The 26030-nt window shown below is 55.4% G+C and overlaps 2 protein-coding genes across 8 annotated transcripts in view; one reads left to right on the top strand and one right to left on the bottom strand.

Annotated features, from left to right (window-relative positions):
- The window catches only part of Cspg4 (chondroitin sulfate proteoglycan 4), a 30321-nt gene extending 23737 nt beyond the window's left edge, over window positions 1-6584 (bottom strand). Inside the window, exon 1 of the mRNA XM_023712608.1 lies at window positions 6443-6584. Within this exon, the coding sequence (XP_023568376.1) occupies window positions 6443-6533 (91 nt within the window). The 5' untranslated portion in view covers window positions 6534-6584. The remainder of the gene's footprint in view (window positions 1-6442) is intronic.
- On the top strand, window positions 1366-20609 carry Odf3l1 (outer dense fiber of sperm tails 3 like 1). Of its 7 annotated transcripts, none has more exons than XM_023712610.1 (6): window positions 1366-1540; window positions 4658-4804; window positions 16529-16604; window positions 17555-17665; window positions 18344-18457; window positions 18880-20609. In XM_023712610.1, exons 1-6 carry the CDS (start codon window positions 1511-1513, stop codon window positions 19359-19361), a joined length of 960 nt encoding a protein of 319 aa, XP_023568378.1. In that variant the 5' UTR covers window positions 1366-1510; the 3' UTR covers window positions 19362-20609. The 7 variants fall into 7 exon arrangements, with proteins under 7 accessions (XP_023568378.1, XP_023568377.1, XP_004628771.1 ...); XM_023712609.1 differs by having other exon boundaries at window positions 16466-16604; XM_004628714.2 differs by lacking the exon at window positions 1366-1540 and adding an exon at window positions 1774-1882 and having other exon boundaries at window positions 16466-16604.
- Window positions 20610-26030: the final 5421 nt, after the last annotated feature.

The raw sequence follows: 26030 nt of genomic DNA, 5'->3' as shown, positions 1-26030 counted from the left end.
TCTAGGCAGGTGGCAGAGACCAGGTTCAGTCCAGGTGAACAAGGGCAGGAGTCAGCCTCTCTGGCCTAGCCCAGAGCCCATCTGGAGCCCCTCTATGCCTGCAATTCTGTGAAACATGATCCCTAAAGACTGTTCTGGATGGGGAAGTGCACAGCCAGGATGCAAGGGGACAGCATGAGTCTCAGGTGGTGCCGAGACACAATCCCCAGGCCTGGGAGGCTGCGTGCCAAGGCCTGGCCAGGCTCACACCTGCTACAGCCCCTGTATACCCCCTTTCCTGGCTGAGCCTTTTAGGGGCCGTGGTGACAGCAGCTTAGGGTATGTGTCACAGAGCCAGAGCTACCACAGTGACTCAGACCGTTAAAAAAGGAGCAGCTTAGGGGGGAGCGCTGACTCAATCAGCTCAAGAGGGCTGGGTGGGTCTGGCGGGCATTGGATGGGGTGGTCTGGGCCTATTTTTGGCTGGGTGGAGCTGGGCCAGAGGTTGGAAGGGAGTGGGGGTGGGGAGGAGGGCAAGCCTCTGATCTGTGCCAACCAAGGGAAGTGGCTTCCCAATGCCAGGGAGCTCAGGCAACCCAACTGCCTCTCGGACCATCCGTAACCACCCTGCCCTTCTGTGTGGCCCAAATGAGCAGCAAAGCTTCTGTCTTGTTCTTGAGAGGGCACAGAATTTCAGAGCTCAGAGAGGGCCAGAGGTGCCTAAGGCCACAAGAACGGTGCCAGTGGCCATCAGTCCAAACATCTCTTCTGCCCCAAGTTGCTGGAGGACCTGGCCCCCATCCCTATGCCCACTCAGGACGACTCAGCTGGGGTCCAGATGGGTGGCCAGCAGCACACAGGCTGCAGATGTCAGCAGACAGAAATTCAGCTAGGCGCAGACTCCTGGATTCCATTAACGCATATCCGGGGAGCCGGCTGTGCCCTGCCCCAGGTCCATGCAGAAGCTACTGGGTGGGGGTGAAGGAAAACAGCTCATCCTAAGCCCTTGGCTCTTATCCAATGTCCCCCCCACGCCCCCGCTCACCCCCTTGGCGATCCTTTCTGGCACTCACCTCCCCCAACTTCCTCGACTGTGAGCTCATGTGCATCTGCAGACCTCAGGCAGCAACAACCCGGCAAAGCGTGGTCTTCATCTCTCTCAGTCTAGATTTCTGCTCCTCCTTACAATGCAGTCACCCCAGTTTACCAAGGGTGACAGTACTGGCCCCAGGGAAGCTCTAGCTGCTGTGTCACCTTGACTACAATCTGGATGTACAGGAGGGGGCCCCTCTGGGTTGGCAGAGAGCAAGGAAAGACAGCCTGTCTGTGACTGGGAAAGGAGAGCTGGTGCTTCCTCTTCTCCCCGCCCACCTGCTCTGGGGACAGGGTCTGAGTTTCCACGTGGAGTCCAGCCCCGAGCTCTCTGAGTCTATGCTTATGACCACTGTGCGCCTGGCTTCCTAGCTTCCTTGATGAGCTGAAGACGCGGAGTGGGGAGTAATGGGGGTCTGAGTCAGGGCCCAGGGCTGGAATGGAGCTCATGCGGGAGACTCCAAAATCGGTGAGCTGTTCTTTCCCTGGCCTGGCCGAGGCCGCCTTATTGGCCTCTTTGCAGGAGAGCAGCCTGGCTTGGGCCCAGGCTGCATACAGCCAAGGGCAGGGAGGGGCTGGTATCGTGGGAATCGGCATCCCAGGACCCTGATATTTATAGCTGCTGCCCCTCCTGACAGGCGGGTGAGCTGGACCGATCTTAGGTGGGAACGGAAGTAGCTCTCCTCTCCCCATCCCCTCTGGTCCCAGGAGAGCGGCCGGGGAGCTGAAGCCCCGCCCTGTCTGTGGGGCCCAGCCATATCCCCTTGGCTGGCTAATCGACTGGACCTCACTGGGTGTCAGACTGATCAAGGTCAGGCCCTGGATGCGGAGGGCAGGCAAATGGAGAGACCGAGGCAGGGCCCTGGAGGGAGGCAGAGGCCGTGGTCACAGAGCCCTCTGTGGTCAGAAAAGGCTCTGGCTGAAAGGCTAGCGTGAGCTGTGCACTGGGGGAAGGCAAGGCCAGGGACCCACAGCAGCTGGGACACAGGGAAGGGTCCTGGGATCACCGGTGACATGGATGGGGCGCACAGGCTGACACACTGGTTAGAGGAGGCCACAGCAGTGAGGGAATTATGGGCCCTGTAGCAGTGAAGGTGTGTGGTGGGAGGGGCCTGGCTGCAGGGAGGCTGGGTCATGGCTCCTGATTGCACCTTGGGAAGGACACCCCTGGGGACCCTTTGTGTCTTGATTGGGCTTCACTGAAAGCCAGGAAGCTTTCAGGATATTTTCATATATATTTAATATAAACCCAACACATAGCAAGGGGGCTGCGCTGCATGAATTGGGGTGGTCAAGTGTTCTTTGAGTGGGTACAGGCATGGGTCTTGGGCTCCTGGAGGAAGAATCTGAGGCCCCACTGAAGCCCATCCCTGTGCCCAGCAGTGCCCTGGAGGAAGAAGACAGGATTCTGTCCTTCGGAGCAGCTGGTCCTGTGGGTGAGGCACCTGCACCAGGGAATAGGTACAAAGTGCCGAGAGGCCCGGGGCCCACGATGGTAAAAGCTCACTGTGACTCCGGGCATGCAGCTGCTCCTCTGAGCCCCATTTCCCTCTAAGCCAAGGGGTCTTGGCTGTAAGGGTAAAGGCGCGGAGCTGGAGGAAGGAGCAATCAACAGGACAGCCACTGTCCCTGGCCAGGACTCCCCATGCCATCTCTGGATTGCAGCCACCCACATCTGGTCCTAAAGTGCCCCATTTGCTAACAAGCAGGTGGGGCTTTCTGGAAGGGCTTTGGGGGTGGAGTCTTTGGAGAGGCAGGGGACCCTGGCTGTAGGGACAAGGGGACAAGAACAGAAGTTACAGTGACTCAGGAAGCTGTCTGTCTCTGATCTGGAAAGGCCTGCAGGTGCTGGGGATGCAAAAGCACTGTGGCCTGTGTCTAGGGTATGACCTGAGGTGGGTCCTGCTTCTTTCCGAGCCTCTGTTTCCTCATATGGAAAGTGGGGACATCTGGCTCATAGTTCCACTGTGAGGCTCAGGACAGCAAGGCCAGTGCCCATGCCATGGGTGTTTCCAGAGCCCAGAGCTCCTCCCTGACAAGATGGCACCATCCTCCTGAGCAGAGTGGTGCAGGTGGTAGGGACCCCAACCTGACAGGATCCAGGCACTACGCTGTCCACACAAACCCAGTTCCTTCCAGGACAACTTGCACAATACTAGGACTGGTAGGGACCCAGCCAGGGTGACCTCCACCCTGCACCTGGGAGAAGGGTTTGGGATCTAGGGGCCAAGGAGAGGGGGGCCGGGGAGGGACCAAGCTCTGGTCTGGCCTCTTGCTCATAGGTCCTTAGCCCGAATAGGAACCCAACTGGGCACACTGTCATTACCTATCCTGCGCCAGGTTTGGAGAGGGCAGAAGCCTCTGGGTGCCTGGTCCCAGCCAGAGGGCACAGTGCGTGAGTAGCTGTGCCCAAGGCCTGTGTGCAGGTGCATGTGCGCCCACATCTCTGTGTGCCAGGAGGCTTCACTGTGGGGCTCTTTCCAACCTTGTACCTCTGTGGGCAGTATGCCCAGTTTCCAGTGCCCATAGCTACTAGCCACTGTCAGGTCCGTGGATCCCCCTCCCTGCAGGCGGGGCCCACCTGGCATGGTCCCCCAGGTGGCGGCACTGAAAGCCCCACTTGTCTTCTGGCTGGGGCGTCAGTTACTCTTGGCCTACGGCAGCTTCTCAGGAGTGTGGGTGGGCTGGGCAAGAAGTGGAGCAGCCAGGCTTACATGCCCAACGCTTGCAGGGTGTTCCTAAGCCTGTCCTCAGTGGCTCTGGTCCCTGAGCCATCTCCTGGGCAGCAGGGTCTGCCTTGGTTTACCTTCTTGAGCTGATGCTCTTGACCCTGCTCTCATGACCCACTTCCACGTTGTACAGAACCTCCTATCAGGCCTCTGATGTGTGAGTCTCCCCACAGGGTCTATTTTTCAGTCAGCCAGGGAAGAGGTGTGGGGAAGCACTGTCCCTGAGTGCTCTGTACTCATTCTGACCTTTTAAAAAACTTTTTCAAGGGCCACGGAGATGGCTCAGTGGATTAAGCGCTTCCCTGGCAAGCGTAAGGGCCTGAGTTCAATCCATGGTTCTGCCCCCCCAAAAAAACAAACAAAAAAACCCAAACAAACAAAAAACCTTTTCAGAAAGAAGCTCACTATGTTGCCAAGCCTGGCCTGAAATTTCTGTTTTTAAATATTTATTTATTTATTCATTTGGTACAGGGTCTCACTACGAAGCTCAGACTCATAGTGATCCTCCGGTCTCAGCCTCCCCAGTGTTGGGATTATAGGCATGTGCTGCCTTGCCCTGTTTCAGGGGCCAGCGTAGTGCACCTGGGGTTCTGAGGCGAGCACAGCAAGCAGTGCCTGGGATTGAACCTGGGTCCTTGTGCTTGTCAGTAAGGTGCTTAGATCATCGAGCTATCTCCTCAGTCCCTGGCCTGAAATTTCTGTGCCACAGAAAGAAAAGGATCCTCCTGCCACAGCCTCCCAAACAGCTACACGTGTGCTATCTCTCAGCTCACATCTACCCTGTTCCTTTCTGTGCTTGTTCCTTGCGGGAGCCACACATGGGAGCTGAGTAGCACTCACATGTCTCTCATCCACAGGGCTCTCCACGGTCACTGGGGTTCCTTGTGGGACTCAGCACACCCAGCTCTCTTGGGGGACCTGGCTTCCCGATCTGTCCAGCTGGGAGGTTGGCCTGTGTGGTTTCCAAGGCACTGGCTGTGCTGGCTCTCAACCTAGGCACCCAGGTAAAGACTGAGCCATCCTCAGGGTGGCCTGTCCCTGTGGCAGAGATGAGGACGGGGGACTGCACCAGGCGTAGAGACAGAGATGGGCTTGTCTGCTTGGCAGAGGGGAGAATGCCAGCCCTCTCACCCCTCCCCATTGCCAAATCCTTGTAAGGTCAGGGTTGGTTTCCTGTTCTAAACCTCCTAGGTGCCATGCTGAGCTTCTGCCCTAAGACCGCCATGGGCGCCCCACTGCCAACTGGCCACATCCTGCCATTTAAGGTCTTGGTGCCCCAGCCCAGGGCTTTCCCTGGTTCATGCTTGTAATATCTTCCAATCTCAGCACCCTCTGCTTGCCTACACCCACCCTGTCCAGGCTGAGTGCTGCCCGGATACCAAATCCTGTCTCATCTGCCACATCTTGGCTTAAGAGCCACCTTGGGTTCACCCTGGCTTGCTCCTGATTTTCAGATCTTTGCATTCACAAACAGGAATTGCTGTTGGAGTTTTATCTGCTTTTCTCCCTCTATAATGAATCCAGACTCAGCTTATCCATTTCACAGTGTTCACGCGCTACAGGAGCAGGGGAAGTGCTTGAAAATGAAGTGCAGGGGTTTCCCTCAGGTGGGGCTGAGGCTCGGCTTGCTCTGACCATCCCAGTCTCCTTGGACATCTTTCCCAATCTCTGGAGTCCACCCCTTATTCAGGCCCTGAGACCCAGCAGCAGGAATGGGGAGCTGGGTACCCAGCTGTGACTCATCCCCTCCTGGCCACCCTGTGATGCCCTCCTGTGGAACTGGCTGCCCGCTCTGATGGGAGCAGGGCGTGTCCCAAGTCCCTGGCAGGGAGACTCTGGCTCTCCCTCTCAGGAATGGTCCCAAGGACCAGGCTCAAGCCCTGATTCACATAGGGTAGGAATGACAGACAGGCCCTGAGGCCATAGATCCAGGACTAGACCGTGCCTGCCTCCCTGAAGGAAGAACACTGTAATGCTGGGATTCCTGGCACCGTGACAGAGGGGCCCAGCACCTCTTGGAGGGCAAACTTTAATTCAGTCTCTGTTGGGATCAGTCCTCATGGCTAAAGATAGGCAAGCCCAGCGAGGGTGCTTCCTGCTCTGAGGGATGAGGGGAATGTGAGGGGCCCCAGCCCTGCTCCTTCGAGGCTGAAGATTGGGTGGTCCTGCATGGCACCAAATGAGTTTCCTGAGGAGAGGGGAGGCAGCCAGCCAGGCCACTGGGAAAACCTCAGGGGGGAGTGGAGGGCTCAGGAGAGGGTGCTGCTGGTGACAGAGGCCACAGGAGGTGGCAGCCCAGGTGTGTGGAGGACATTTGAGCAGGGCAGGATGACTCTCTGTCCATCTCCACCTAGCAGTTCCCCCGTTTGAGGATGGTAGTCACTTCTCACTGTTGCTGGGTGCCCTTTCACACCAAGCCTGCCTGGCAACCACGGCTTAAGGGCACTGGGTGCCTGGAACATCGGAGGGCAGAGCCACTCCTCAGGGCACTGACTCTTGGGGCCCCATCACACAGGCTAGACACCTCCATAACCAGTACCCTGTAACTTCAGATTCAGAGCGTTCCCGGTTCACATCCTGCCCATCCTGAGGATCCTACAAACCCCTCCTGGGCAGGGAGAGGGTCTCAGTCTCGCACTCACCTGCAGATGCGGGTCCAGCCAGCAGCCCCCAAGTGAGAATCAGGACCAGGGTGGGCGCAGCAAGGCGCAGGCGCCACGGGCAGGGGCGCATCGCAGCAGCGGCGTGGGGATGTGGAACAGCAGGGAAAGCGGACCTGGGACAGTGAGCGCGCTCTGGGCCGCCGCGCACAGAGCTGGGGCGGGAGGCGCGGATCGTGCTTGGCGGCGGGGGCGGGGGCTCCCTGTCTGCCCCCACCCCCGACCTTCTTAAAGGGCCCGTGCTGAGCTGCTTCAGGATCAGGCCCCACCCTAGAGTCCTGGGACAAAGTCCCAGCAGGGTCCAGACTTCTGAGCACCGCGCACCCCTTCTGGGATCCCTAGACCCCCTCCTGGGAGGAGCCTGAGCTTTCCTTTTTCCTGCCCTGGCAGGGACTTCGGGGTGGCGGGGCTCTCCACACACTTCAAGCCTAGGGAGGAAGTCAGCTTAACTTCTGAGCCCCCAGAACCCCATACTATCTACGGAGGAACCCCTGCGGCCACTGCCACTTGGAGCTTCTCTGCCCCAAGGGTCTCAGTGTCCAGTCCACAAGAGACATCCGGACTCCCACAGGGCATCATTTGCCCCCAAGTCCCTCTGCAAGGTGGGTGGGGGCCTCCTGCCCCCCATGTTTGTAGGAGGAGGCGGGGAGTGGCTCTTGGGAACAGAGGTGCTTACAGACCCTGGAGGGAGGCTGTGTGTGTGTGTGTGTGTGTGTGTGTGTGTGTGTGGGGTGCATAAGGCGGGATCAGCTTTCCAGCAGGGGCTCCTCCCGAAGTCTGGCCCTGGATTTAGCTCCTACCTAACTGCTCCGGGCCTTCTCCTGGCACTGACCCAGCAGTAACTTCTGCGGGTCGGAGCAGGACTTGGAGAAAGGGCAATATTATTATCCTGGAGTTTCCAGTGCCTGGAGCTCTGCCTGCTTTCTGCCTGGCCCCAGTGCCTGCGCTGCCTGGCCTCCGTTTCTTTGACAGGGAGGGGATGGAAGAACACCCCCATCCCTCCTTGTTTCACCACTCAGACGCTGCTAGGCCCCACCCCTCCCAACGTGCACCCCTCTCGAGCCCCTCCTGGCCTAGCCACAGCCCTGCAGTACGTTCTACACTTTACAATTTGCAACAGAGCCCATTTTGCAGAAAAAGAAATTGAGGCAGAGAGCAAGGAACGAGGCCAGTGCACCAGCTGCCAGGCCCTGGAGTGGTTATGAGTACTGGTCTCAGATCCAGACAGACCTAGGCTCAAGTCCAAGCTCCGCCACTTGGCTTTCTGATCTTGACTGGGTCCTTTTGCCTCCTGTGCCTCAGATTCCTCATTTGTAAAGATGGGTTTATGAGGATAAAATGCTTTAAGGTACCTCAGTGTTTGACATACCATGGGTGCTCAGGAAATGTCTGTCCTTTCTCCCGCATACCCTTGCCTTGTGTTTTAGTTTATTTATCATCTATTAGTTTTTGTTTTATTATAGGATGCTTCACACATTTGGAGGTCCTACTTTGGCCGGGTCACTTTAATATCCACTGTATACTTCCAATTTTAGTATATGGGCTATTTTTAAAAAATAGGCATAGGGGTGAGATAGTTCAGTGGACTAAGCACCTGCTTTGGCAAGTGTAGGGACCAGGGTTTGATCCCTGGTCCCATATATCACGCCAGCCCCACCTTGTGGGGGGGATGTGGTGGCACATGCCTGTAATCCCAGTGCCAGGGAGGCTGAAAACAGGAGTATCATGAGTCCGAGCTGTGTAGTGAGACCTGTACCAAATGGAAAAAACAAAACAAAAACAGGTTTGCTGTATGGTCCAGGCCACCCCTAAATTCAAAATCCTTGTGCTTCAACTTCCCGAATTCTGTTTCATAGTTTAATTACAACTTTACACACATCTGTTCTTTTTTTATTTTATTTTATTTTATTTTATTTTCTTATTTTTGGCAGAACTGGGGCTTGAACTCAGACACTTGTGCTTGCTAGGGAAGCACTCATTGCACTGAGCCATCTCCCCAGCTGCCACATCATTTCTGTAGATGGGAGCTCTACTCCTTTGCAGAGGCAGCTGCATACAGTAGGTGCTCAATAAATGCCTGCCAGGGTTGATTGGTCATTCTGTGGGGATTTTGGCAAATTTCTCATCTGGGGGCCTTGGAGACCTGGGGCTGGAGCTGTGGTATGTTGGCCTTAGTGGCAATGAAGCTATCAGTTCCACAGCTTGTCCCTTGTCTCTCCTTCCCTGAGTCAGTGAGACACCTGGTCCTCGTTAAGGGCTAATTGTGGCCAAGTGTGTTGTGGGATGGGGCTGGTGGTTGGAGCCTGCATTGGGAGGATAAAGGATTTTATTTTCAGGAACCAAGAGGAGAGAAGACTTCTGTTTTTTTGTGGATCACAAGCTTGGGTGAAGATGTTCCCCCATCCGCCTGCGTCCTCCATCTTCCCTGATCCTTACGCAGGAGGCAGCTTGCACTGCCTGGAGTCTTTGTCTGTCTCCTGAGCTTTCAGACAGGAGCAGCTGCCCACATTTGGGATTCAAGTTGGGATTCGATTCGAGTTGGGATCTGTTTAGCGCCTCCCTGTCTTGTTGCTGGCCAGGCAGAGCACCAGAGGCCCAGGAAAAACTGTAACCGGTGCCATAGCAGGTTGCTGGGCCTTGCTGTTGGGCCTTTGCACCAGGGGAAGAGTGTGTGTGTGTGTGTGTGTGTGTGTGTGTGTGTTTGTCAGGGAGGACAGAACCACTGGTACAGATGAGAAAACTGAGACTCTCAGTGCAAAGAGGTTGCTGGGACTCCAGCTTGGCCTTTGTTCAGCTCCCAGTGCCTAATTTGAAACCTGGACTGAAGTGCTATGCAGGAGGACTGAAGTGCTATGCAGGAGGACTGGGGTAAAGTTGAGGCCCTGTGTTTCTTTGGAGCCAATCTCTGCCTGCCTCTTCCTGTCTTGGAGCAAGGCTGTTGCATGGGGCAGTGCTTTTGGCTCTGTGGTGCCCTCCCCAGCCTCCTGGGAAAGCTTATCCTAGGCAGAGATGCCCTGGCCGTCCTGGCAGCTTTGGGCCTGGCTCCCGCCTCCCTTCTACCTCCAGCCTGTCCCATGACTTTCCTAAGCTTGGGTCAGCCAGGCATGCTGTGCCACCCTCTGTTGGCCTCTACTTCCCTAGCCAGAGCTCTGCTTCCTCCAGGAAGCCCTCCCAGCCCTTCTTCCACACGCTGACCACAGCGCCAAACTCCGAAGTTCTCCTAATCTCTGGGGCCTGCCTAGCTTGGTCAGGGGTGTGTGGATGCCTCCCATGGCACCCAGACTGCCCTCTTCCTAGCAGAGCCTAGGATAGGACACATGGGCTGGTGGAAGAACGAAGAATGCTCTTGCCCCCAAGTGAAGGAGGATTTAGAATTCTCTGAAGCTACTAGGACCTGGGGTGTGTGCTGCCTTAGTTTCTCCAAGGTAACAGAGAGCCTAGCAACATTCACTTTCCTGCTGGCACTTAGCCTGACACACTGGCCAAGCGCCTCTGGTCACTCTCACCCGTAGAGCTCCTTGGATAAGTGTCCCCACTCTGTGGTGCTTGTCCTTGCCCTCAGCTGGGGTGTTTGGCACTGTGACTGCTGGCCCCACCCGAGGAGCCCGTGCCAGAGCCAGCCTGCTGGTAACGGCGTGTGCTTGTGCCCTAGATGGGGCGGCGCCGGAGCAGGGCGGGTTCCAGCTGCCCAGGCCCTGTCTTCGGGCAGTTGGGCCCCAGCCATGGAGGACTAGAACTGAGGCTGCCTCGGTGACAGGGGTACGAGGCTGAGGTGCTGGCTCCTTGGCCCCGCAGTCTCGTGCCCAGGACCTGCACAGTTGGGGTCCAGGCCAGGCTTGGACCAGGGACTCTGCTAGGAGCTGTTTAGCTCCTGCCTCTGGCTGAGGCACCGGGCTCCTCCAAGTCCAGCAGCCAGGCTCCCTGTGGGGTGGGTGGAAGCAGAGAGTCCCAGTAATTACACAATTCAGGAGCTGCAAAGTTGTCTCTGCCACCTTCCAGAGCAGAAGCTAGGAGTGGCCCCCAGGGCAGGGGGCAGGGGGCAGGGCTGAGCCACACCCAGGCCACTCTGGGAGGTGGGGCTGCAAAGTGAGGCTGGGGAGCCTTTATCCCCAGGATTAGGCCTTCCTACCACACCATGTTCACAAAGGCTTGTGGCTTCAGTGGCAGTGAGCAGCTGGCCACAGCTGACATCCCCTGGGGTTGTGCTATTTCTAAATATTAGTTCATGCTGTTAACCCTTGCAGGCCTGTCAGCAGAGATGAACCTGGGAGGGCCCAGGCAGGCACCCGTCTGGGTGGAACTTGTGTGCAGGAGCAGATGACTTGGGCCTGGGGTGCGGCATCACAAAGACGGCTGAGAAGCTGCAGGGGATGGGACTGGTGCTTGCAGTGGGTGTGGGAGACTGGGCCTGAGCTGGCGACGGGTAGGGCAGTGGAAAGAATGTGGACTCAGGAGCAGATGTGGTTCTGCCAAGCCACTTTTTGTGTGGCCCCAGGCAGTGCATTACCTACCTATCTGCACCTTGCTCCTAGCCACGGAGTGCAGAGCTGCCACGGTGTGGAGGGGGAGAGGGTGTTAGAAACTGAAGGGCAGGGCCAGGTGGTTAGAAAGATGATGGTTGTTCTGGAAGCAAAAGCAAGGCTGATAGCCAAGAGACACCTGGTGCGAGTGGACAGGGCACTCGGCACTCCACACAGTGGTCTGCGCTACACAGGAGGCTAAGGCAAGAGAAAGGTAAATCCAAGTCCAACCTGGCCAACTTAAGCCCTGTATGTTATGGTTTATGTCTTGATGTCCCCCCAAAGCCTCGTGAGCTCATTGTTGGGGCTTTCGGGAGGAGTGTTGATTATGGGTTTATAGCTGACTTGCTGCAGGAGGTGGGACCTGGTGAGAAGACGTGGATCGCCGGGGGCGTGGTCCGTAAGGTTCTTCTCGCTCCCTGGCTCTCCCTCATCTCTCTGTGTCCTGTCCACCATGCCGAGAGCAGCTCTCCTCCACCAGGCCCCTGTGCCATGTTGTTTTGGAGCTGGCTGACTATGCTAACAAGGCTTTCGTTTTTCTTGTGCATGCTAGGCAAGCACTCTACCCCTGAGCTACATCCCCAGCCCTGAGCTAATTATGGACTAAAGCATCAGCCAAAATAATCTTCCCCTTCCCTTAAACTGCGGATGTTTGGCATTGTGTTCTAGCGTTGAGGAGAGTGATGAAGACATTGTTTCAAAGTAAAACAAATTGAAAAAGGGATGGGCTGTACCTCAGGGGCAGGAAGCCCGGCGTCCAGTCCCTATAGCCCCGGACTTCAGCCGTCCTGGCCCCATCACTAGCTGCCCTTGTGCAATGAAAACCAGTGCAGCCAGGCTCCAGGACACCCTCAGCGACCCCACTTGCTGCCATTCCTGCCCTCATGTGTGAGTAGGGCTGGGCTTTGTGGCCCAGAGGGACTGTGTGGCTTCCAGGTCATAAAGGAAGCCAGCCTTCTTCTCTGTTCCCTTCATATGGCTTATTTGGGAGCAGCAAACAGCTTGGGGGGGACACATGTGGGTTGAGCTGAGGCCTCTGGCCAGCAGCCTTCAGTGGCATTGAGCCCTCCACACTTCCTGACATCTGCTAGAGACCCAGAACCCCAGCAAAACCCCTTCTACCTGCCCCCAGGCACTGTGTGGCACGAGGAGAGAAGTGTTGTTTAAAGCTGTTAGTGTTGGGGACAGTTTGTTATGCAGCAAATGATGACTGCTACAAACCTGCATGCTGGTCAGTGGCAGTCCAGTGAGCCTGATGTGGCGTGTGCCTGGGACTCAGGAGGTGGGGCTCTGGTGCTGGTTTGGGGGTGTTGTTTTCTGGTTGGTCAGTTGCTCAGCTCACCCTGTCCCCCATGAGTATTTCCTAAGCATAGACCTGGAACTAGGCACCGTGCTAACGGTCAGAACACAGGTGAATCACACACAGGAACCACACTTCAGTGACTTAGGGACTGGTTGGATATGGGGAGCATGGAAGAGGGAGGGTCCAGGAGAAGCACAGGTCTGGCTTGGGCACTGGACAGGGTGCGGTGCCTCACAAAATAGTCTTGGGGTCTGTTGATTTGAGGTGCTCAGGGAAATGTGGGTGACCCTAGGCAGGCAATGCACACAGAAGCTTAATGCTCCTAAGAAAGCCTAGTCTAGAGAAATGTATGTTCAGGAATTGTTGGGGTACCAGTGATGAAACGGAAGTTGCCAGAGGAGGCAGACAGCCCGGAGAGAGGACCACTGTACAAAGTGAGACGAAGACCGTGGCCTAGCCCAGAGATGCCAACGTATTTTTCTTTTAACTTAAGAAAAAATAATCTTTGGTGGTACTGGGGGTGGAACTCAGAAAGCCTTATGCTACATGGAGAGTACTTTTCATTTTTTTAATTTTGAGACAAGGTCTTATCAAGTTAGGCTCAAATATGCAATCCTCCTGCGTTAGCCTACCGAGCAGCAGCCAGGATTACAGATGTGTATATGTGTATTACAGATGTGTGCCACTATGCCCTATGCTGGGCTCTTTTTAACTTCTTATTGTCACAATTTCATACTTATGTAGAAGTGGCCAAGCTATTACAAGTATTTCCAACACACTTTTCACCTGGATTTATTTATTTATTCATTCATTTCTCCTCTCTCTCTCTCTCTCTCTCTCTCTCTCTCTCTCTCTCTCTCCTTCTTTTTTGATTTCATGAATGTTAGTATTTTACCCCATTCTAAAAATGCTTCACTATGTATACACATTTTCTTTTCTGAATCATTTGAGAGTGAGTTGAAGAAATAATCTCCCTTTCCCCGGGCAGTCCTAGGAACAAGGACGAGTCTTTCATAGCACGAGTACAGTTATCACCATCAGGAAGTCAGCATGGGAGCAGACTTTGAAGTGAGCCACAGGCATTTATTCCTGGTTTTGCCAAATTTCCCAGCAACGTCCTTTGTAGCAAGAGAAAGTGCAACTTCCGGGGCCCCCTTGGTTGTCATCTGTTGAGCGTCTGTCAGTGAGACACAGGACTTCAGCTGTCTGTCTTCCATGCTGCTGCTGCTCTGTTCTGTAAGACAGGGCGGTTCTTCTATAGGGTGACCTTTTTTTTTTTTTTTTTTTTTTTTTCAGAACTGGGGATTGAACTCAGGCCCTTGCGCTTGCCAGGGAAGCACTTATTTTACTGAGCCATCTCCCCAGCCCCTGTAGGGTGACTTTTGATCTGCATTTTTCTGGCTTCCTTGGGATTGGTCAGATTCTGTGTCCTTCATGAGTATACCCCAGAAGGGACATCTATTGTGCCCTTACTGGGATGTCTCTGGGGTCCCTTGATGGGGAGGGGCCCACACTTTTCCCTGTGGGTGAAGGTGGATTCTCTCTGTTTTTCTTTCTTTTTTTTTTTTTTGGTTTTGTTTTGTTTTTTTTTGTGTTTGTTTGTCTGTTAGAGGCAGGGTCTAACAAAATGTAGCCCAGGCTGGCTTCGAACTCATGTCAACCCTCAAGTCTCAGCCTCTTAGCCCTGGGATTATGGGCACATGCCGCTGTGCCTGGCTGGTCTCCCTCTGTGGTGATTCATCCTTACTAGTGTTGAACAGTTGCCAAGAAGCAGAGGAGCCAGCAGGGAGTCTGTGAAAGGGCATCAGGGCCAGGGCAGGGACTCCAGTAGGACACTACAGAGCAGGGATCAGTGCTGGGTGAGGACACAATGCTCGGTCATTTTGGCCCAGTGTGGTCAGGCAGCCAATCCAGAAAAGGAGGAAGTGTACATAGGGAGTGGCTGCCACACACAGGTCAGGGAGGGCTCTGGTCACACTGAGGCTGTGAGGGGCTGTGGGGAGCCACGGACCAAAGCCTCGGTGGTGAGTCTGTATGCAGGCAGCGGGTGCAGAGACCATGGAAAAGGTGTCACCTGGGGAAGTTTGTCCAGGTGGAGAAGTGTGGCCAGGAAAGTTTTTTTCTTTTTTCTTTTTCTTTTTTGACACCAAGGCCTCTGGACTGAGCTAATCCTTATCTCTTCTAAGTTTTTATTTATTTATTTATTTATTTATTTATTTATTTATTTTTTTTTTTTTGTAGCTGGGGATTGAACTCAGGCTCTTGTGCTTGCCAGGCAAGTCCTTATTTTACTGAGACGTCTCCCTGTCCCCCTTTTCAGTTTTTGAGACAAACTCTTGACAAGTCATTAACCAGGTAACCAGGTTAGGCTGGGAGAGAATTTGTGATCCTCCTGTCTCAGCTTCCCAGAGTGCTCGGGTTACAGGTGTGCACCACCACACCCAGTTAGAGAAGATTTTAGTAGGCTGTGTGTAGGGAGGTACTTTGGGTGTCACAAGGTGACAGGAAGGAGAAGATAGCAGGAGGCATCCGGGACAGGAGACTGGTGGAACTGCAGTGGGAACTGGAGGCAGGGACAGTGATGTGTAGGTCTGGCACGCTGAAGAGTCTCATCTGATTGCCTCAGTTTCTCTGCTAGGAGCGAAGAGCAGGGGTTGGAGGAGGGCAGAGAAGGAGTAGTGTTGGAGACAACCTCCAGGGATGGGGTGGGTGTGCTGGTCAGAGGAGAGGGTGGGGGTCAGCATGGGGCTGGGAAGTGGCAGGCCAGGATGAGGAGGAGGGTGGGTGCCATGGATCTCCATGATGGTGGGCTCAGGTGTGTGCCAGCGAGGCGTGGGGCAGGATGGTCAAGAGGAGACAGGAGGGCAGGAGTGGTGGGGGGGGGCAGGGACCTCAGGGCTAAAAGGCAATGGCTGCAAGGAAACCTGGAGACGGGGTCAGGGGCGGATGGGAGGTAGTGCCTGTCATTCCTCCTGTCTCAGAGTCTGTGGTTTGAGGGACAGAGCCACTGCTTTGGAAAGGTGGGGGCAGCCTCTGGAGCAAACAGTCCTGTGTTGGAGATAAAGAAAAGGAGCACTGGGGGGAGGGAGCTGCAGGGACATGTGTGTGGGGGAGCTGGGGAGGTAGGGAGATGCCCTGGGTCTGAGGGCCATGAGCTCCAAGTCCTGGCCCCGTCAGTCAGTGCACACAGGACAGGGGGCGAAGGCTCTGCCACCCCTGGGCAGCCCTGCTGCAGAGGTCCTCAGCCTGCGTGGGTTCGGAGTGGGGTTGGCTCCTCCAGGCAGGGCTGTGGACCCCAGAAGACCCCAACTTTGTATCCTGTTCCACTCAGCTGCTGATGCACCAGGCCACTGTGGAGGAGTCCTGACCCTCGTGGGCTTTGGCTGGCCTCAGTTTCCTATCTGTGCTAATGACCCCTCAATGCCAGCATGCTCTGGCTCCTAGAGCAGAGATCAAATCCAAGTCTGAGTCACATACATGGCTGTGACAGGCCTAGACCAGACTTTCTGGGCTCTCAGGTGCGAAAGAGGTCCCCCATTTCCTTACCCCTGAGTCCTCAGGCATGTAGGGGCTATACGGGAAACAGCTGGGGAGTAGGGTTACCCCTCCATCCTCTTTATTTGCGAAGTATTCTTCAATCTAGAGAGGGATTGTAAAGATAAGATAGTATTCCCAGGGAAAAGACTGTCAAGACAGTCACACTATAGTGAGAAATAGTTGGCTTAATTGTTTGCAAGGAAAAATAAGTTTTTACTTTTTGATCCCAGTCCTGGGGATTTGAACACAGGGCTTCAGATGCCAGGCAAGTGGTGTCCCTTTGAGCTACATCCTTAGCCTGAAAACCAGGCTTTTACAGAAAGGAGGGCTTGTCCAAATCTGGGGAGACAGGTGGCAGGGGCAAGGGTAGGAACCCACCTCCCCACCCCCTTTTCTATTCTGGTCCCTTCCCCCACCCCTCAACGGTCCAGGGGTGTCCTGACCATTTAGCCTGTTTGGGGAATCAGGGTTCCACACTGGGCTTGAAGCATAGAATTCCACGCCACGGCCTGGTGTCACGGCAACTAGGCAAATAAACACTCAGCCTTCTGTGTCCAAGTTCTGCCGTGACGTCACCAGCTCCTGCCGCTGAGAAGGAGTTGGAGGAGGACATCTTCCTACCCAGCCCCCACGTGTCCCTGGCAGGGGCACCCAGCTTCAGCCATGAGGCTGCCCAAGGGGGCTGGCAACAATGTGTTCTATGCCCAGCACCCAGAAAAGGAGGAGCTGCTGCCCTCGAGGCAGGAGGTGAAGCAGACTCCAGTCATCATGGCCCTGATCAGAGGTGAGAGCTACTTTGTCTGTTCTGGGCTTGGCCTGCTGGGGTGGGGGGGGGTCCCACTATGAACCCCAAACAATGCTCTCAAAAACTTAGGGAAGGGGGCTGGTGAGATGGCTCAGTGGTCTAAAGCACCTACTTAGAACAAGCTTAGCAAAGCACAGGGACCGCGGTTCAATCCCCCAGCACTACACGCCAGCCAGCCCCGCCCCCTGGTGGGCTGAGCTGGCCACACACACACACACACACACACACACATAAATTAAAAAAAAAAAAACAAAAAACAACTTAGGGAAGACCTTGCTCTTCCTAAACCTGAGACCAGCAGTATTATCTACTGGGCGTTTTGGTTTTCTTTTCTTTCTTTTTTTTTTTTCTGAGACAAAGTCTTGCTGTGTAGTCCAGGCTGGCCTCAAACTCAATGATCCTTTTGCCCTCAGCCTCCTGAGTGCTAGGATGGCAAGTGTGTGCCGCCATACACAGTGAGACTGATATTTCTAAGCCTTAATATTTTCCTGTATAACATGGGAATATTAATAATATTCCATCTGGGGCTGGTGAGATGGCTCGGTCTAAAGCACTTACTTAGAACAAGCTTAGCAAAGCATCAGGGACTGCGGTTCAGTCCCCCAGCACCACATGCCAGCCAGCCCGCCCCCTGGTGGGCTGAGCTGGCCACACACACACACACACACATAAAAAAAAAAAAAATTCCACCTGACAGGGTGGTCAGGGGACCTCACAGAACAGTCCATGTTGAAGTCTCAGTGAGGGACGGAGCCGCCTGCCTGGGAGGTTGCTGCTCCCCTAGGCCACTGCTTTCCAACAGGCAGCAGTTTGAAGGATTCAGGTTTGGAGCACTCAGCAGCAAGGGCAGGAAGAGCCAACACTCGGTGTTCTCAGGGTGCCCTTAGTCTGCGTTTCCTGCCACTGACCAGGGCATTGTTGCCCTCCAGGTCCAGGTCCTGCCAGGTACCTGCGGCCATCGTGCACTGGCTATGTGGCCCACGACAGCTCCCTGGTCCGGGGGCCGGCATTCACCCTGCATGAGAGGCACTCTGAGAAACGTGAGTGAATTACCCAGCCTTCCATGAGCTGGGGTGACTGTTGGGACTGGGGGACAGGAGAGGTTTGGAGTCATCTTCTGTGGCCACAGATATGGGATCCAGCGCCTGCTGTGAGTGGGACAGAAGGAGGCTTCCCCAGTGCTTAGCTCCCAAGGCAGATGTCCCCAGGAGGCCAGGAAGGGACGCTGGCACCTGGCTGGCAGAGTGAGGCCCTTCAGCTCTGGGAGGGGACGTGGTGGGGGTGGCAGTCCCAGGGCACAGGAGCAGAGGCCACACATACCTGAGCCTGCAGGAGGAGAGCCTGGGCTTAAAGTCAGGGTGCCTGGTGGGCCCCTCCTTGGGAGGGACAGGGAACTCCCTGTCCTGGCCTGGGCCTTTTTCAGTACTAACAATAGCCACATGGCTGTCATAACCGTCGGCACTGGTCTCTGACCATCTCTGCCCTGCTGGCTGATCACACTGCTCACTGAAGCTGTTATTCTACCCGCTTCCCTGAGCCAGTTCTTCAGAGCAGTGGTCCTGTGCTAAAAGTTCTATTTCACAGATGAGCAAGTTAAGAGCCCAGCACCCTCCGGGTAGGTGCAGGAGTCTGAAGAGAGCTCTTGCTTTTGTCGGGAGGGGACAGTCTTGTTCTGAGGAGGCCAAGCTCCTGATGGTCCCTCTGTGACCACCCTGCAGGGATCACAGATGTATGCAGCCCAGGGCCGTGCTACTACTTGAATCCCAAAATAACCCGCTTTGGGATGTCCAGTTGCCCTCAGGTGCCCATGGACAGCCGTGTCACCAGCCTGCGTAAGTTGGGCCAGGCAGAGGTGGGGCAGGGAGCTTGGGGCTGGGAGTGCCAAGCAGGGGCAAAGTGGAGGGTGGATCTTTGGGTGATGGCACCTCCCTGCAGTGTCGCATCAAGATGCTGATGTCATACTGTGACCTCACTTTGTCTGTGTCACGGTGTGTCACCTATGACCCATCACAGGCTCACATCCAGGCTGTAGCACTGTCATGCTAAGCATCCTTGCCTAGGCTGTCCTGGGTGGAGGGCACTACAGTGACAGCCCAAGGCTGATGCTACGATGTCACTGGTGGTTTTTATGTCATGACAAGTGTGTCACTATCCTGGTGACCTTGTATTGTTCCCTTCCCTGCTCCTGAGGTGTCCCCAGGACCATGAGCTGGGGTTCAGGGACAGAGTCTCTTTCCCACCCTTGTCCCTGCAGGCCTGAGCCCCACACCAGCCCCGGGCCACTATAACCTGGAGAAGATCCACCCCCCTGATGAGCACAGGGCTCCCCAGTACACCTTTGGCTACCGGTGCCCAGTCCGAGTGATGGATCCCAACCCAGCCCCCAACTGTTATCAGCTGCCCCTCTTGCTGGGGCCCAACACACCAGTGCACCGGGCTGCTCCCTGCTTCAGTCTGGCCCCTGCAGTTAAGAACTGGTTCTACCAGGAGAACGTGGCCGGAGGTCCTGGGCCGGCCGCACATGCCCGGCCGGAGCCATCTGTGTACCAGAACCGAAGCCCGGCATACAGCATGGCACGGCGTCATGCCTACCCACTGGACCACACCCTGAGGCCTGGGCCAGGCTCCCACGACGTGCAGCAGGTCACTCTGCACAAACCCCGCACGCCCGCCTTCACCATGGGCACCAGGCACTCGGCTCACCTGTGCCCCCTGGTGGTGGACATCCGAGACTGAGCCCACGGCTCACCCTCCCGCCCCACAGATGTTATTTTTCTATTCCAGCAGAGCTGGTGCCTGCGTTAGATAAATATTTTGTGTGTTCATTCCTGCCTTCTGCAGACATCTCACTGCTTCCTGGGGACACAGCTTGGGGGAGGGCTGCGGTTTTGGGTGGCTGCATGCTGGTCCGTTATGGGTTCCTGTCCGGCTCACGGGGGCCACGGCCTGGGTAGCACGTGGAGAGCCGAGGTCCTCCTGACTCAGCCCCAACAGGCTATATGTCCTTTGTCGCTCCTGCTGCTCTCTGGGCCTCTGGGCAGCAAGGGTTGGTGGGAAAAGGCCAGGTTTCCCCAATTCTAGGACTGTGGGACTCTGCTCCCTGCCAGTGGCCTGCGCCCCAGGGAGGAGCAGGCAGCGGGGAGCAGGTAGTCAGGAGAGCATTGCTCCGTTCAGGGGGCCAAGGACAAGCAGAGACTGCAAAGGAAAAGGCAAAGGCAAAGGCAAAGGGAATAGCAGTGAAAGCCAGCAGAGGGATCCAGAGGCTGAGGGACAGTGAACAGGGTAGGGAGTCCAAGGGGCCAAGGCCTGGGGTGCAGAAGGTGGCGCCCATCTCAGCATAGAGCAAGGGTGGCTTGGAGGGGGCATTCCAAGAGCCTCACCAGGTGAATGAGGAGCCGGTAGAGGTGTTCTGGTCAGGAGAAGCCTGAACACGGTGGTGATGGGGGGTGCATTCCCCATGGGCTGTGTGCAGGCTTGCAGGCAGCTAGGAGGGTCTGATGGCCACAGGCTACCTTAGCAGGTCATTTGTTAGTCCCCAACTGTGGAAGCTCAGCTGGCAGAAGAGCTACCACCCAGAAGGGGACAGTACCACCCATCTTCAAGTCTGGGCTGGGCTGGCCGCTTTGGGTGGACAGCACCAGCGCTCCCATCACATGGGGGCCGAGGCTGGAGTTTGTTTTTTGTCCTTGTGTCGTTATGCCTGACATCCTAATTCCTGATTCAGTGTCACCCTGGAACCAGCCCCCTCCAGCTCCTTCTGTTGCATAAAGGGGGATATGGGCCAGGGAGTGAGGAAGGGTAGGGGGGAGACCCCAGTCCCAGTGGCCCAAGAGAATGCTGGGTCCTTCTGCAGCCACTATCCCAGGAGGCTGAAAGAAAGGTCACCTCAGAGCCAGCGTGGGAACAGAGTGGCTCAATCTGGGACAGGTGAGCCATATTCAGGTTCTAATTAAAAATGAAGATTGTGTTGAATAAATAAACCCGAGTTTGGATAGAAAAGTGCAGAATAGCTTTGGATTTTTTTTTTTTTTTGAACATTAAAGAAAGACTTCCTTCATACTGGCTTGTGCTCCTATCATCACCCCCCCCCAGGCCCTTGGTTTGTGTCCATCCTGGGCAACCCCCTACATCCTCAGCAAGGCCACTCAGGCTCTAAAGAGAGCAGGCACTAGGGAACCCATCTGTCTCGCAGCCGATTAGAAAGATGTCATTTTGCTGACAATGCCATTTATCACAGCAGCTGCAAAAATTAGGATGCTTGGGCTGGAAGTGCTGGATGGGGGTGGGGCTGGCAGGTGGTGGTAGCTGAGGCACCTGTGTCACCAGGGCAACCTCAGAACTCCAGCCCACGCCAAGGCCCTTGCTGGGTCCTGGGGAAACTGAGGCTGAGGACCTGGCCATGTGACAAATCAATGGCCTCTAAGTAGTCTAGGCTCCAGGGGTGACCAGGACAAGGATTAATAAATAACCACAGTTAATGTTCACCTGTGACCTGAGTCAGGGGTCATTGTGGATATGGATGCTTATTTTGGGACAAATCCTAATTTTTGACAATTTGGGACAGAGCTTGCTTCCCCACTGCCACCAGCTATGGGTAGGAGTAGACTGTCCCTTGAAGTGGGATTGTGGTCTCCATGGAAGGGAAGGGCGAGGAAGGGTCAGAATGGAGAGAGGGATGATAGGTGGGTTCTAGCTCAGGTCGGCTTTTCAGTGAAGCGGCTTCCCTCTCCCCTGGTCAGGCACACTCCTGACCCTGTCAGGGTCTGGGCCCCTCCTTTGGCCTTGCTGGAAGCCCTTGACTGACCCCAGTAGGACCTGAACCTGTACTTTCAGGTGGTTAGGCTCCAGAGGTGGCACATGATCACACTAACCTGACCACCAGTCATTCAGTCAACAAACACCACTGGTCTCTAGGATTCAGGAGACGGCTTGGTGGGAGGAGAAGTAGGAGCAGCCACTGGAGGGTGGGGGCTCAGCGCCCAGCTGGTCCATGGGTTTCTTTTCTGGGGACACAAGTGGCTTTGGCGGTGAAGCTGTAGTTACAGGGCCCTCTGGGACACTGTGACTGGCCTGATGTTCTGCATTGCTAGAACCCAAACCCAGTCCTGCAAGTTCCCAAGAGCTGGGGGATGGGAGCCCCAGGCCAGGAGCAAGACAGGGGCCCTGTCTGTAGGGAGCCCTGTGGCGCATGGGTGGGGGTGCTGTGGACAAATACACACCCTTCACACATGTGCACAGAGCCCACACACATGCACACGCAGACACACGCATGCACGCACAGTGCTTGTAAGGGAGCTGGGTCCAGAGTTCAGGCCTGGGCTGGAGGAGCCGCTTTGCCCACTTAAGACAAGTCAAGTCTCCTTTGTTGCCCAGCTATGGGCCACCCAGGGCCAACAGGGCCAGGGGCTGCTCCCGCCTCCTGGTCCTCGCTCTGGGTGGATACAGTGGTGGGGTCACCAGGAACCTCCTGGCTCACTGTGGGAGAACCACCACTCTCCATGCCTGGGGCCCCAGCCTCCAACCTCCACCAGGCTCTCCTCTAGTTGGCCTCTTCCTCTTCTTCCCTTCGCTTCCCTCCCACTCTGGTGTCTCTCTGCCCTGTGTATGCAACAGAATAAAGATCGACATTTTCAGTTACTCTGAATACCTTGGCCATCCCTGGAGGTTTAAGCCAGAGCGGGGAGTGCCTGACTCTGTGTGTGTGTGTGTGTGTGTGTGTGTGTGAGCGCGCGCGCGCGGACATGGTCTGCGAGTGTGCATGGGTCTGTGTACAGGCTCACAGCTGGAGGCACCTCTATTTGCTCCTCTCCCACAGAGCTCTCCTTTCTTCCTGGGAGATGGGAAGCAGTGTTTCCCTTCAGGGGAGGAAGGAGACAAAGAGAGGAATAAAAAGCTGTGGCCGCCGGCTGTAAACACACTGCAGCCACTGTGCAGAGGGTGGGGGATCCACAGGAGAGGCGACTCGAGTGGAACCGAGTGGGGGGGGTGTGAACAGGGAGGCAAGGGAAGGGGCTGGGAATGCCGGGGAGGGGAAGGAGGGCGAGCCGCCGGTGTGCAGGGCTTCGGGAGGGACACGCTGATGCAGAGTGAATGTGCCTGCAGTCATGGGTGGTACACCCCCCTGCACCAAGCAGTAGCTTTGTGTCCAGCACTTCCCTGTCCCAGGCATGGGAGGCTCAGAGAGGAGGATGCCTGTCCAGGACACAGCCTGAGATCAAGCGCCTGGGGCTCCACCTCAGGTCAGCTGACTCCGTCTCCCTTCCTGCAGCCTCTGCTGTGGCACAGGGGCTGGGACAGGGCGTGGGGCCTGGGGTATGTCACCCCTGGTTGTGTGACCTTGTGCAGATCCTCCTTTCTCTGGGTTTGGTTCCCAATGTAAAGTGCAGGGCTCTGGGGAGACCACGTATTCTGGTAGAAGACTGGCCCCAACCTGGCGCCTGCTGCCACCGTGTGGTGACAATGGGTACTGCAGAGCTGAATCTGGATGACTTGTGAGCCAGAGGTTAATGTTCTGGTTCTCCTTGACTATCCTGCAGATGGGGGGAGAGGAGGAACCTCATGCACCCAGGAGGAACCTGGGCTGATAAGTATTTATTTATTTATTTTAATTTTTGTTTTTCTGAGGCAGGGTCTCGCTATACAGTCCAGGCTGTCCTTGAACTCACTATGTAGTAGCCCAGGCTAGCCTGGAACTTGGAGCGATCCTCTCGTCTCAGTCTCCAGAATGCCACCATGTCCAGCCTGGATCAGTTTTGAGGGGCCCTGCAGGAGGGCGTGTATTTTATTTATTGAACTCAGGGGTTGGGAATGCAGAGCTTAGGCACTGTCTGCTTCTGCTTCCTTCTCAGTGTGGGGCTGGGGGGCTGGGGACACATGGGCTGGGAGGGTGTGGGGTTGCACTGGGAACAGGACAGGTGATGAGGGCCATCAGGTCTGGGAGTCTTTCCTGGTGCTGCCTTCTGTGGAGGGGAGTTATTCTTGGCAGGAAACGGCAGCATCAATCAGCGGCAATGGGGGGCTGACAGGCAGCCCCTCCCTGCAGCCGGGCTTGAGGCGGACTCATAAATCTCACTCCAGGCTGGGCTGTAAATCCCTGTGATTCACACCCAGCTCTGGGAGGACAGAGACACTGAGGGCTTCAGGACAGGCTGTCCTCTCTCAGGCACCAGGCGGAGGTGGGTGTCAGAGGGCACTCCTTGAGCGGCTGGGGTCCTCCTCTTGCCCTTCGCCAGGAGACAGGGTCCAGAGCTCCCCCGGGAGACCCAGTACATCCAGCTCTACCTCTATGAGAGCCAGGCCACTTCTGCCTTCAGCTGGGCCATGCAGTGTCCAGTAAGTCACCCCAGGGCCACACAGGAGGATACTGCATCTTCTGCCATTTAGAGGTCCTTTCTCTACCTTTCCACAGCAGCTGCTTCAGCCAATTCTCCTATTATGAGGATGTCAAGATGGGAACAGCATCCGCCAATGTGTTTCTAATTCCAGGGGGGCTGGGGCCCTCAGCCTCTTCTCCCACAGGCAGGAAGAGCCTTAGGAGCCCTGGGACACGTGGCTGCCATCACCTGCCAATCTGTTAGGAAGTTTGTCACACTCACATGCTCACTGAACTCTTATTTAACATTTCCCTTCAAACCAGCTTACTCTTAAACTTAAGTGTATATATGTATAGTCATGCCTTGGGTTTCTTTCTTTCTTTCTTTCTTTCTTTCTTTCTTTCTTTCTTTCTTTCTTTCTTTTTCTTTCTTTCTCTCTTTCTTTCTTTTTTGTGGAGTGGGAGATTGAACTCAGGCCCCTGCACTTGCCAGAGAAACGCTTATTCCACTGAGCTATCTCCCCAGCCCCCTAGTCATGCCTTAAGCAACACTTGTGAAATCAGGGTCTGACATTTGGTGCACACAGGCACACACACATGTGCCAATGTGTGCAGTCAGCTCTGCATTTTGGTGGGCTCTGCACCCAGAAATCCAATGAACAATGGATGGAAAGTATTTATCAACATGCACCTGGGCTGAACATGTATAGGCCGTCTTACTCCTCCTTACTCCCTGGAAGGTACACCGTCATGACTCTGCACACAGCATTTACATCACATTGGGCATTGTAAACAAGTGGAAGAAGGGCTCCTGCTGGACAATACAATGCAAGGACCACTTACATGGCATTTGCCCTGTATCGGGGCATAGGGTTTAATGTTGGATGATACAATGTAACATTTACACACACTATTTACATTGTATCTGGTGTTATAAATAATCTTCAGAGGGTTTGAAGTGCTTGGGAAATGTGCACAGGTTAGATGCAAATTTAAACCTTGTTTTTTGGTGCCAGGGATTGAACTCAGGACTTTGTGCTTGCCAGGAAGGTGCTCAGGCTGCTGAGCTGTCTTCCCAGGCTCTATTAAGGCCATTTTACACAAGGAGGTGGAGCATCCAGGAGCTTCTGGGAGGAATCCCCAATGATATTGAGGGACAACTGTGCATGAAGTAGATTCATGAAAATAAACACCTAGTGAGAATAGCACACATCCAGCCGTGTGGCACATGCCTGCAATTTCAGCTCCTCAGGAGGCCGAGGCAGGAGAGGCACAAATTCAAGCCCACACTGGACAACTTAGCATATCCCAAAGTAAAACGTATAAAACAGGGCCGGGGTGTAGATCAGTGGTAAAGTGTTTGCCTAGCATGTGTGAGGTACCCACTTACTAGCCAAAAACTGTCACGTGTCACCAACGACGTAACACGCTTGCCTATGAGGAGAGTGGCTCTTTTTTGTCATTATTTTATAGACAGGGAAATCAAATCAGAAAAGGACAGGGACTCACCTAATGTCAAGCAGCACTGGAATTAGTGGCTGGCCATTGCTTGCCAGGGTGGTGCTGGCTTTACAGCCACAAATCCCTGGCTTGGGGAGGCACCTTTGGGGGCAGGGCCTCCTCTCCTCAGGCCTGTTGGCAGCCCCGAGTGCCAGGGGAGGCTGAGTTCCAGTCCCAAGGGCTGTGTTGGCAGCAGGGCTCTGGGATCAACCTGACGACAGGCGTGCGGCATCCTGGGTCTTCTTAGGGACCAGACGGTGGCCCCTGGCTATGCCTGTGCTTTCTCATGGAGTCCAGACTCCTGCAACACCCAGGATGGGGGAAGTGGAGCCTGGGCCCCTGGGAGGGAGGGCAGCATGTGCAGCCTCCCCTGGGGAGCTGCTCACTGCGGAAATCATTAGTGGCACCGGCTCCTAGCTGGGAAGGAAGGTGCCTCATTAGCGACCACCCTGCACCACCACCTCCTGCCTTCGGATTCCTGTGGCCACACTGCTGCTGACACCACAGCCATCTTGCCTGGGACGGGGGTCAGCAGTGGGGGGCTGGAAGGGGGTGTTTCAAGGAAGCTAGGGTGTGGAGACGTGGCTCACAGA

Source organism: Octodon degus, unplaced genomic scaffold (assembly GCF_000260255.1).
Source record: "Octodon degus isolate 3935 unplaced genomic scaffold, OctDeg1.0 scaffold00026, whole genome shotgun sequence".
NCBI classification, from domain to species: domain Eukaryota; kingdom Metazoa; phylum Chordata; class Mammalia; order Rodentia; family Octodontidae; genus Octodon; species Octodon degus.
Note: the sequence above shows the minus strand (reverse complement) of the source record. Positions and strands in the feature narration are given on the sequence as shown.